The sequence below is a fragment of the Anarhichas minor genome, unplaced genomic scaffold, assembly GCF_050575085.1.
Source record: "Anarhichas minor isolate MPS153535 unplaced genomic scaffold, ASM5057508v1 ptg000009l, whole genome shotgun sequence".
Classification (NCBI taxonomy): domain Eukaryota; kingdom Metazoa; phylum Chordata; class Actinopteri; order Perciformes; family Anarhichadidae; genus Anarhichas; species Anarhichas minor.
Window position 1 is genome coordinate 1,917,063 of NW_027466455.1, and position 12,482 is coordinate 1,929,544.

The following is a 12,482-nucleotide window of genomic DNA, read 5'->3' on the forward strand; positions in this document are numbered from 1 at the left end:
GTGAAGAGAAGAAGAGATAAGGCAGGAGGTGGGAGTGGTTGGAGGCCAGGCAGGCAGAAGCTGGAGCGCTGCCATCGGAGAGAAGGAGGTGGTTGGTAATGTTGGCTTCTCTGGAGGTGGAGTGGGCCGTGGATCGCTGTCAATACCGCAGAGCATGAGCTAGGAAGGTGCCAGAAGTTCTTATGAAAACAAGTCACAGCATGTAGGCTGTTTGTAGCGCAAACTCTCTCATGGATGGAGGGAGACAATGCTGTAACGGTGGTGTATCACGAGAATAAAACTGTGGATTCAGTCAGATTACTTCACTCATTTGCATATTCATTAAAAGTTGTTTAATGAAACAAAATATCTCAACAACTATTGGATGGAATGCCACCAAATCTTACTGATACCAATCTCGCCTCGCAGGTTTCCGTGGATCCTGGTTATACCTGGACCCTGGTCTTGCCTCCTGCCTTGGTTCTGTCATATACATTGAATGTGTTGTAACTCTGTTATGCTGTTCATTCTGTACACATGACATCTATTGCACTTCTGTCCATCCTGGGAGAGGGATATTATATACTTATTACATATTACGTAACAATAATGTTTGGACTTGACAGCGATGATGCAAGAAGTAAAACAGAGAAATCAAAAGTGACAAAAGTTGCAATGCTGAGAAGTCACATGCTGAGGCTGCACATGGATCTGCCTTCTTGGTTGTTTCTCAGACTTTATTGATTTATCAGATCTCACCCACTAACATTTCCATCTTGACATTACTGACAAGCTCTTTGTCCTGGTTGCTGTTGCTGAGAGCAAAGACTTGGCTGCACGAAACTCAGTGTCCTCAGGGAGAGGATATTAACTGAAGCAGAAGAGCTTGATTATTACTGTTACACTGACAAATACATCGCCTTCTATGAACTTCAAGCTGCCGTATTATACATTGCTAATTTTGTGTTTTGAAACATAAAAAATTTATGTTAAACTACAACTAAACTACTATTAAATTATACTCCAGATTATCTTCAAACTAACTTAATGTAATACTGCAAATTACAAAGTGTATCATAGTACAACAGGCAAATGAAACACAGATCTGCTGCATTGCATATCAGTAAAAATGTATTTTCTTTGCACCTAAATGCAAATGTTCACCTTTTGTTCGAGCCTCCCACCTGTGTTCAGGCCGCTCTGCATGTGTCTTACAGGGGGGTGTGTGGAGCGACTGCCTGTATGGATGCTGCTGCTATCCGCTATCTTGGCTCCAGATCTTCAGAGAGCTGAAGAGAAGAGCAGCATCCCACGCCTCCTCCTCTTCCTCAGCCAGATACACCGCTCTGACCTCCCTGCAGGGGGCGCACTTGGTCTAGACCATACATGCAGCACTCCTGTCTTCTGTGCTCTGCTGCAGCTTGCCCTCCAGTGTGCAGGAGTTGATTTAATCACACTTCCTCTAATCTGCAGCCACTCCCTGTTGCCTTTAGAGAATTCAGGGCCCGATCTGTCCCACAGAGAGGAAAGTTCAGATTTTCCCCAAATTAAGTGATGAAAAGTAATTTGAATATTAGACACGAGGCTACTTTCCATGTATTTTTGAGTAGCAGAATGAGCATTATTTCATCGTGGGAATTAATTAAGTACATTTGCTCATGCACTGTAGCTTTATTCTACTTTTCTACTCCTACTCTACTTCATTTCAGAGGGAACTATTGCACTTTTTACTCAGATTGACATTCATCAGATTAACATTTTACATATAAAAATAAACATTCCATTTTATAAAATACAATTCATTGTATGAACCAGTGATTCCCAACTTTTTTGCCCTGTAACATATTACACGAAGCATTGTCTAGTGGAGGCGTTTTTGTTATTATGTCAATGAGTTGTCAGTCATTTGAAAAAGGGATGGAACTTTTTGAGGCCCAAAAAGCTAAAAGATAAGAAAATCATATTGTTCAGAACAAAGCTGAAATTAGACAAAAGTCTGAAAAATGATTACAGATGTGTTTAGCATAATTCAGTTGTTTCTACTTTCTACTCCAATTAATCATCTCATGGCCCCTCAGATGTATCTTGTGACTCCTTGCTGGGGGCCAAACCCCACGCTGGGAACTACTGGATGAACATACCTCAGTACAAGCAACCAGCTAACTCCAATCTAAAAATCTCATATGTAGCTAAATATCTTTCACAGTCGCCAATTGTCGGCAGAATGAGTACTTTTACTTTTGATACTTCAGTATAATACATTTAGTTGATAATACTTCTGTACTTTGACTTCTGGAGGAGTTTGAGTGCACGACTTTTACTTGTAATGAAGTATTTGTTGTTTTATTGATGGTTAAGGCAAGGAACAGTACCACAGCACACTGATGATTACAAACAGTAGCATTACACAAAGTCTATAGAGCCTCCATCTTTAAGTTTGAACTTGCCACATGTTTACAAAGGCAAATTATTGAATGCAACTTTCTAAATATGATTAACACTTGTGCTGCCTTTCTTTTTAAGTATACTTGCTGCTCCTTTACACTTTATTTGTATCGCTACCACACTAAAAGTTGCACAGAGATTCCAAGTCATTCCAAGAATCTTTTAGCCCCCTGCATTATGACAGACGGTCAAAGAACGTGAATTTTATGGAGAAGGAAATATTGATTCTTTTCATAAAACAAAAAACAGGAGAAGTTTCTCTAATGTTATAGCGGATTTGAAATAGTTATTTAAAACAAGCAGATTAATAATGACAGGAATTTAGACATCGTGAATAAAAAAATCCAGCTCTCACTAAACTGAATTGTAACATATGGAATCCTTCAAAAATAAAACTGTAAATTGATGTGATAGTGCAGCATGTTTAAAATATGTAGTACGTCTAAAATATCCTCTTTCAGAAGCAATTTAGCAACTGATTTAGCAAGATTGTAACATAAAGGCACAGAGCTGCTGTGTGTCTCTTTTGTTCTTATCACTCACCTCTGTCTAAGAACAGAGGTGAGTGATAAGCATGTGCATTTTGTGGCACGATGACGTCTGAGATTCAAAAGGATGTGTGACGGTCAGATTATCTGATGTCTGACTGCCAAAGGTATGGACACAAGTCAGACTGGACAGACCGGTCAGTGACATGCATCCTGTGCTGTCCTGTCACGTTCACTGCTCTGCAGCGAGTCTATAAGATGCCACGCTGTTCTGCAAATCCATCCCTTCACTGAATGCCGCTCACAGTAAGGTAAAGATTTCTAATTTATTCCGAATTGTGTCGTACTTTCAGGAAAAGAAGAAACCCTGATAATAATTTACTTATTGAAACAAATTTATCATCATTATCATATGATTTCACTTCAGGAGGATTGTGTGACCTCGAAGCTGTCAGGAAATTCTGCAACCTGACTGGGATTTGTGAAACTTTTCACAGTTGAACTCCAACCTACAGACCTGTTCACGCACAAGTCTGTTTATCTTGTTACCTGAAAAGTCAAAGATATGGGGTGTTTGCTCAATAACAGCAGTGTGTAACTCTCATGACCCTGACCAGTTCAGTTTACTCCTGAGTGTGTACTTCTCTTTCCCAAAACTGAAAACCTTGGCTTAACATCAATGTTTTATGGTATATTTCTTTATCACCACAAAGATTTGGTCTTGACAGTTACTGTAATGTGTGTTTTTTGTCAGAAGCTTAAGCCATGTCTGAAAGGATGGTCATGTCCCAACCCAGGCCCTTCATCATGACCAGTGTATCCAGCCAATGGACCTCTGGCATCTGTGATTGCTTCCAAGACCTGCCGCAGTGTATGTGCCCTTCTTTTTATGCAGTCGCTGTCAGATAATACGAGATATCAAATCTCAAAGATGAAGATCTGAAACATTTTTTTCTGAAGTGCAACAATAATGTGTGTACACCTTTAAGAGGCTTTGCAGCCCAAGAAGAGATGTTTGGCCATGACCTCAGTGACTGATGTTGTCCAGCTGTGAAACCTTTTAGATGAGCACATTCCTACAGTTGAGCTTAACTGGGACTTTTATTTCAGGCTGCCTCGCCTTTTGGTGTCTTCCCTGCTTCAGCTGTAAGACAGCACATGAGGCCGGCGAGTGTGTATGTTTACCTCTGCTGGACACTTTTGGACTTATCCCTCCTATGACCACAGCCCTCAGGGTGTCAGTACGCCAACGCTATGGCATTGAGGTAATTGTATTCTTTATATAGTACTTACAAGCATCGGGTTAACCCTCATAAAAGTCATCATTCATCTGATTTTTTTATGTATACTTTAACGGGATTAATGTCAGTAGCCCAAAAATCAGCTGTATGGTATTATCCGGCCGGTCTCAGATACCGACGCATAAGGTCTTTTAGGTAACTACAATGCAAACTCATCCACGCCAGTAATGGCCGCTCAGAGCAGGTGCTTTTGCAGTTTTGTAACATAGAAGACCAGTGACCAGTAACTACCCAGTGTTAGAAAGTGACACCTAGGGCTCAGTATGTGACAAGCTGGCAATGAGAACAGGTTAGTATTATACAAAACTAGTGCAGTGCTTGGCTCCTGGTATCGCTACTTGCACGTAGAAAGAATTTGTTTTTTTCCTTTCACTGTTGCATGTCTAACCCCTCTTATCTCCTCGCCCAACCGTCCCTAACTGTGTCTCTGTCTCCACAGGGTACCATTTGCAGGGATTGTCTGTACTCCTGCTGCTGCGGGCCCTGCACCTGGTGTCAAATAGCAAGAGAGATGAAAACAAGGAAGAATCCCATCACCTTCGTCAGCATGGCCGCCAGATAAGAACAAAATGCTGAATTCACCACAGCATCATCGCTGCGTGTGATGCATTGCTGGTTCAAGCATGGCTGCCTCTGTGGAATGTCGCTGAGCAACTGATTGAACATCAGCACATGAGGGTCAAAAATGTTGCATCACTTGATGACGGAAAGAAGAGATAAGCACACACTTCACCTTTGTAAAATCCATTAACAGATACAGTATAAACGAGAACTTAACAGTGACAGTAGTGGTATGAACTGAACTGTATTTTATATAGTTTTTGGGTTACTGAGTTTGCACACAGATTTCACACATACATCTTTAAAATTATATAAGGAATGCTTTTGTTTTTTTACTTTTTACTTGTTTTTTTACTTTTTTTACTTTTTTTCCTTCACTTTCAAGATGTTTGTTTCATATGTTCCTTTTGGATAATTGATTACTTTGTCTTGGTATTTGTATTGGTTGTTATCCTTCAGAAGTATGTATATGTTCGTATATGGGCTCATTTTCACTTGTTATATGAAAAGACAAAGACGGCGGCCGTACTGAAACACAGCTCTTCACAAGATATAATGTGTAGGCATGGATTTACAGCCATGCTGGCGGCGTGGGTCAAGGGGTGACAATGTTGAACTCTCGGTCAGTCTCCCATTTTGGTCCAAACCGAGATTTCTCAACAATTATTGCATTGAAATTTGGTAGAGGGATTCATGGTCCTCAAAGGATGGATCCCTCTGACTTTGGTGAACTTCTGACTTCTCCTAAAGCGCCACCACAAGATTGACAATTTATTCTACACTTTTGACCAAATACCTGCAAAATAAATAACATTCCATCAGTCTCAGCTGCAGGCCTACTTTGTTAATATGCTAAATAACAATAGTGAACATGGTAAAACAATTACCTGCTTACAGTAACATCAGCCTGTTAGCATTGTCCCTGTGAGCATGTTAGCATTCTGAGTGTAGCCTTAAGCTCAAAGTGCTCACAGGACTGTACACTCAACACCTAGAGGTGTGCGAAGATCACTTTTCCTGAACGACTGGTTATATTGTGTTACTAACTATTAGAATATACTGTAATTCTTAGTTCCAGGAAGTTGTGCTATGGATGCATTTGTGATAAATCATACATTCTTCTTATTTATGTCCCTGAATCTTTCAGTCTGTTCCTAATATTTTTATCACATACGAGTCAATAGTGCAATAAAACTCAAAGTCTGTCTGAAGTTCAACACAATAAATCTCAGTGTGCTCTATCTTATGCATGGTATCTGCCAAGGTTAATACATGCCTAGAAGTGTTAAATGCCAGCTTTTGAGCCATGCGATCACATCGGTGTCTGACATCAGGCAAGCGTTTATTAAAATAAAGTTAAAATTAAAGAAGTACACACTGTCGCACGAGAAATATAAGAACAATAGGCTTGTAGATGAGGAGGATGTTTTGATATAATAGTGATAGTACATGCTAGGCATGTCAGTAAATGGTGTGAACACTGTCATGAGGACTGACATGAGCCACATCATGACACAGAACAATTGCAGGAAGGAAAGGTTTTGAACCAGCGAGCGTCCCAGGAGAATTGTTTAGATATTTGGGCTCGAGGTCAACTTTGAAAAGGTGCACTGAATGTAGAAAGACTCCCATGAGGGAAAACGGTAATAAATGTTTTCAATCGCAGGCCTTTCCGTCTTTGAGTTATCACCATGGCAATGCATGCATTCATCAGCGACCAGCAGCCTCAGTCTGCGACTCTGAGTGCTGTCCAGCCCAACCAGTGGGGGTGCCAGCATCTGTGGCTGCTTCCATGATTTAGATGTCTCTAAGTCTGTTATGAGGTGTTTTTGTGACACCTCCTGTGTGTTTGCCTTCCACATTGACTTTAAACTTTTGACTAGGGCTGTAGTGAAGATTTAAGTCAACGTCCAACACGAAGCAGCTCTGAGACAAATGTGAGTGAGTTCAAATGGGGTCAATTCAGTTTTTAGACTTTGTAGTCTGTTATGATTACATGTCACACTTGACCTTGCTTAACCTAGCTTCCATAAAGGAGGAGCTTAGGCGCACACAAACACACACACACACACACACACACACACACACACACACACACACACAATTCGTAAAAGATGTAACGTTGAGCGGCGCAACGTTTTGGTTCAGGTTTATACAACTCCACAGAGGCAGAGGAGAGGAGGGAAATGCTGCGGCTCACTGATATGACCGTTGAACTGTGCCTCTTGCTGTTGATGTAATCACCAATGCTCACTTTATTATTCCCTCTGCTGTGTGACCTTGCTGCTTCCTCCTTCCCTCGTTCCCTGCCACTCCCGTCTCACACACTCTGACTGTGTCCAAGTTTGGATTGTTACCCAGTTCTCCCTGAAGTTTCCTCAACAAACCGATTGTACTTGAACTTGCATGTAAGAGAATCTACAAGAAAACTGTCATCCAAAGATGTGAAATGAGCAGCGATCTGGAGCTCAGCGGGAGTAAACTGATGAGTCACTTTGCATTGAGTCACAATATGTCGATTGGGCAAAGAACAGCAATCCATCTGATAACTTTACTTTGCACAGATTTTCTCATGTCAAGAGAAAGACATTAAATGACTTGACACAATTAGGACAAATGCAAAATGTAGGATCACTCAAATTACAAATCCATTAAAATGCACTTTACCATACTTACATCATGCCTTTAAAATTGACCTTTGCTTTAATAACCCAGATACTGGACTTTGACCTGTTAGAATAGGGCCTGTGTGTAGAATTTAAGCTGTGTGGAAACACAGATCTCACACAGTATCCTGGCTCTCAGACGACGTGGAGCTGAAGCCAAACTTCTGGATTTTGATACAACAAGAACTAGGTGAGACATTTGATTAACTTTTAATTTAACAATTTAACAACAAAACACTTTTGCTAAACACATTTTATGCCACTGGCCTATTAGTATTTCATACAGGACAATATACAACATACAGTATATATGTTTCAGCCCAATTTAAAAACCCAGAATTTCCACTGTAAAATAGGTAAATATATAAATATATGAACAAAATGTATTACAAGCTAAAATCAACTCAAGTCTTTTCAGACATTAGTGACACGATGGCCGACATCCACCTTCTCTCACTGCATGTTTAACATAAGCCAAAAACTGTCATATCACAGACTACAAGGTCTGCATAAAACAAAACAAAAAAACACTGGGAAATTGGTGCAAATTACTGTCAATGCATGTGATATTACCAAAAATGTTATATATAACACAAGGTATTTTCTTTTGTTTGTCGCAATCAGGTTTAGACATACACAATATGTGAGATGTACCTTAAAGTTACTGGGTTTTACAAGTCTAATATTTTCTGTCTTGTCCCAGGAAATGTCTGGCGTGATCCCTATATTCCTGACAGGGCTCTGCTTCGTATTGCTCAGGCCCACTTGTTGCAGCGGCAGCAGGATTCTGGTAGTGCCTGTTGATGGCAGCCACTGGATCAACATGGAGTTGATCCTCCGAGAGCTGCACTCCAGAGGCCACAACATCACTGTGCTGCGCTCTGCCAAGAGCTGGTACATCCCCAGCAGTTCTTCGATTTATACCTATATTAATGTGACCATGCTGGAGGATGAGTCGGACATGAACTTCTACAATAAAATGCTACAAAATGTTATGGAATGCCGCCGGTTGCCACATTTTATAAGCACCTTCTGCCAACAGCAGTTGATCACATCCATGTTGGGAAAGGGCCATGAGATCCTTGCTAGAGCAGCTGGTACAATGTTAGATGACCCTGTTTTTATGAAGAAGCTGCAAGATGCCAAGTTTGACTTAATGTTAACGGACCCTGCTTTGACTTTAGGGGTTCTTCTGGGTAGTTATCTCAAGCTGCCGATGGTTTTCAATGTGCGCTGGATTAATAATGGGGAGGGCCATTACACCATAGCTCCCTCTCCTGTCTCCTATGTCCCTGTGTCAGGAAGCGAACTTCATGATCAGATGGATTTTCTGGAACGAACCAAGAATATGTTACATTATCTTTATAGTTCTGTTGAACACCACTTTGTCATTAACCCTCCCTACTCCGATCTGCTCCGGCGGCATTTCCCTCCTGGGACTGACCTGCTGTCGTTGGAGCGGGCAGCTGATATCTGGCTGGTGAGGACGGATTTTGTCTTTGAGTTCCCTCGACCCACCATGCCCAACGTGGTCTACATAGGGGGGTTCCAGTGCAAACAGTCCAGTCCCCTCCCCGTTGAGCTGGAGGCCTTCATGCAGAGCTCTGGGGAGCATGGAGTGGTGGTCATGTCTTTGGGGACGTTCGTCTCGTCCATGCATCGTGAGGCCATAGAGGCCATCGCTGCTGCTTTTGCTCAACTCCCTCAAAAGGTGGTGTGGAGGTTTGTGGGTGAAAGACCTTCATCCCTGGGGAACAACACCCTGCTGGTGGACTGGTTACCTCAAAGAGACCTCCTGGGACACCCCAAGACTCGCGCCTTTGTAGCCCACGGAGGAACCAATGGCATGTACGAGGCCATTTACCACGGCGTTCCCGTTCTGGGCCTGCCCCTGCTCTTTGACCAGTTTGACAACCTAGTCCGGCTAAAGGTACGCGGGGCAGCTCGGGTGGTGGAGGCCAAATCAATCACCAAAGAAGATTTCCTGGAGGCTCTCAAGGACATCATGGAGACTCCCTCATACCGTGACAACATACAGCGTCTCTCACAGCTACACCGCGACCGGCCAATGTCTCCCATGGACACCGCCATCTTTTGGATTGAGTACGTCATCCGGAACAAAGGAGCAGCCCATCTGCAGTCAGCAGGTTTTAATCTTCCTTGGTATTCCTACTTCTGCCTGGATTTGGCAGTTTTAATTATGGCCCTTATTGGAGTCTTTGTCTGGGCTTCAGTCTTCGTCTGTAAGATTCTCTGTTGCCGAAGGTCCCGGAGGAAGATGAAAGCAGAGTAACGGATTGGAACATAAGTCATGCTTAGTGACTACCCAGTGTTTGTTGGGGGAATAAACACTCAAGCATTCTCAAAAAAGACTGATTCTCATTTACAATTTTGAAACCTTTCTGTCTCATATTCTAACTATTTAAAATGAATATTATAAATGATGTTTGTTGGAAATACAGACAATCTTATAATATAAATGCTTTTGTCAGAGATGTCAAATAAATACCTACGAGAAGTCATGGCTTGTTTCAAGGAGATTCATCAGTTCTGGGGATTTATCTGGAACTGTTTTGAAATCATACAAATTTGTATAAAACATTAATCATAGTGGGCCCTTTCAAGCCTTTCTAAGCTAGTTTTCATAAACAACTGAAAAGTCACAGACAGAAATTGTGACAGCTGCTATCTGACAGCCTGATCATGTAGGAAATTTGGGGTTTAGAAGTGTGTTTTAAGAAATTATAATAGAAGTGTTTAATGATTCATAATTAAGAAATCATAATTAGAAGTATGTTGGAATACATAATTAGAAGATTCATAATTAGAAGTGTTTTAGAATTTGTAGTTAGAAGTGTATCTTAGTAGAATTGTAGCACCTTAATATTTGCTTGTGAAACTTGTGAAGGTTTTTGCCAAAAGTTGCAAATCCTAATCTTTATATAGAATGTTTACCAAAGAAGTGTTAAGCCATAAAAGACAGTCATTGAATGTATTAAACTGTGAAGAATAGCCAAGGGAAAGTCAGACTTCTAGACAGACATTTGCAGGTTGTGCCCGCGCGAGGGTTTTCGGAAGCCTGACGCCAGGAGGAGGCAACCGAAATTAGCCAATAGGAATTAAGATGGCCAAAAGGGAGGGGATTTCAAACTGTAAGAGGAAGTGCTGGAAAGGTATTCACTCTCTTGTTACTCGGCTCTCAGCGTGGAAGCATCTGTGTTTTCAGGCTGAGTCGCGAGTGAATAGCTTTTCCGCGCGGATCATATTATTATATATTTTGTTAGTAGTGTACTTCATTCTGTAATTGTATTAGCTTCAGTAGGATTAAATACTTTTAATTGTAAACCAGTTTATGGTAGATTTATTAAGAAGCAACTCTACTGTAAAATAACAGTGGAGCGTGCTCTCCGGCCTTCTCTCGGTGGGGAAGATTCAACCCTCCACAATCACCATGAGTTTCCTCACTTCCTGTATCAAACAAACACTTTGCATTAAGAGGAACCTACTGAGAGCTCACATCATGGACTGTGGAGACAAAATCTAAATCCTGAAGAAAATAATAGCACGCCATATTATCCTTTTTATACTAAATGCTTTTACCTTTTTTTGAATATCTATTCTTTTCTGCAGGGCTTTGCTGACAAAATACTTACAAACGTATGTCAGTTGTGCAATCACATTGGCCAAGAAGTTGCACGTTATAGCAAAAACAGTCTGTGCTAACATACCAACAGGATGTGTACATGATAATGGTCTACAGTCATTTTGTCATCATTCTATGAATGTAAAAAGCATGTATGAAGGGAAATGTCACACACTATACGAATGCTATACAGTACCTTTAAACAGATTGTAATTGCAAACACACATGGAGTCTTATCATGAGATCACTTCAGTGCACACCACAAACAAAATGTGAGATTGTGGTGTACACAATTGTTTTTGTGGCAGCTAAATTTGGCCAGGTCAAACAGAGGGCCTAAACACTGAGGGGGGGGAAATACTTTGATCACTAGACTGTAGCAGAGCTGAAGATCATTCAACACAGTATGGTAAAGTATCTGTTCAGTGATTGGGCAATGTTTGGTGGTGATTCAGAGCTAAAGGGACATGGAAAATGGGCTGCATATTAACATATACAGTATGCCCAGATACTGTAGTTCACACCTTATTCCACTGAGTCACCAACAGGCCCCAGATGTAGTGCTGATAATAGTCATAGTATGGTGATAATGCATTTCAAGAAGGACTAATCAAGTAGATATTAGAGGAAAGAGCAATATGTTCCTGTAGTCCTGTCTCCTGTCACCAGTAAACTGTCTTTTTGAGTGGCAGAAGGATGTTGCAATGAGGTTGCCCGTTTTCTCACTGCAGCTTCCTGTGTGTTTTTTTATTTTGCAGAACTCAGTTCTGGCACCAAGGCTTAAGGATTATTAAACCTTATAGACCCTGTTTGGCTTAGTGAGCCCTACTGGGGTTCTAATAGCCCAATACCTCAGATGGCTTCATCCCCATCTTTCTATGTACAACTCCTTGTTCCATGACAAGATATAATACAACCAGCTGATATCCGTCCCTCCATGTCCAATGTGGTGTATATATAGGAGCAAGGGGACCTTATTAATGTTGAGCTCTGGAGAGCATGAGGTGGTAGTAATGCCCCAAAGGACTGGTCAGTTTATTAGTCACAATCTTGGATTATTTAATAAATCAGGCATTGGTGACATTTTTAAAGGAAACAAAGTGAGTGATTAGACCCTCCTCCCCTTGAAACCATGTGGTAAAAATACTGCCTAACACCCATTGTCTTAACAAACCCATTCTTCCTCAAAACAATTTCAATTGTGTAAGTTTTTTAATTCCCACTGGTGCACAAGCAAAGTTCACCCTGGGTAAATTACACGTATTTACTGTCTATTACGTGGATAAATGAAATAAGTAATTTTCAAGCATTTGATTTTATACATCCACTTTTAGTGCAATGAATGTGTTTTCTTCTACAGGGTTTTTTGTATGGTTCCTCTTTCTGTGGTTCTAATCTT

At 41.1% G+C, this 12,482-nt stretch overlaps 2 protein-coding genes across 2 annotated transcripts; both read left to right on the top strand.

Moving 5' to 3' along the window:
* Window positions 1-3,677: 3,677 nt before the first annotated feature.
* On the top strand, window positions 3,678-5,736 carry LOC142945893 (cornifelin homolog A-like). The gene is made up of 3 exons (XM_076086830.1): window positions 3,678-3,783; window positions 4,023-4,177; window positions 4,653-5,736. Exons 1-3 carry the CDS (start codon window positions 3,678-3,680, stop codon window positions 4,773-4,775), a joined length of 384 nt encoding a protein of 127 aa, XP_075942945.1. The 3' UTR covers window positions 4,776-5,736.
* A 2,410-nt stretch (window positions 5,737-8,146) lies between these two features.
* On the top strand, window positions 8,147-9,733 carry ugt5g1 (UDP glucuronosyltransferase 5 family, polypeptide G1). The gene has a single exon (XM_076086829.1). It carries the CDS (start codon window positions 8,147-8,149, stop codon window positions 9,731-9,733), a length of 1,587 nt encoding a protein of 528 aa, XP_075942944.1.
* Window positions 9,734-12,482: the final 2,749 nt, after the last annotated feature.

Coding starts and splice junctions, on each gene's coding strand:
- ugt5g1 (XM_076086829.1), top strand. CDS start 8,147: ATGTCTGGCGTGATCCCTATATTCCTGACAGGGCTCTGCTTCGTATTG.
- LOC142945893 (XM_076086830.1), top strand. CDS start 3,678: ATGTCTGAAAGGATGGTCATGTCCCAACCCAGGCCCTTCATCATGACC. Junction 3,784..4,022: donor CTTCCAAGACCTGCCGCAGT/GTATGTGCCCTT, acceptor CTTTTATTTCAG/GCTGCCTCGCCTTTTGGTGT. Junction 4,178..4,652: donor GCCAACGCTATGGCATTGAG/GTAATTGTATTC, acceptor CTGTCTCCACAG/GGTACCATTTGCAGGGATTG.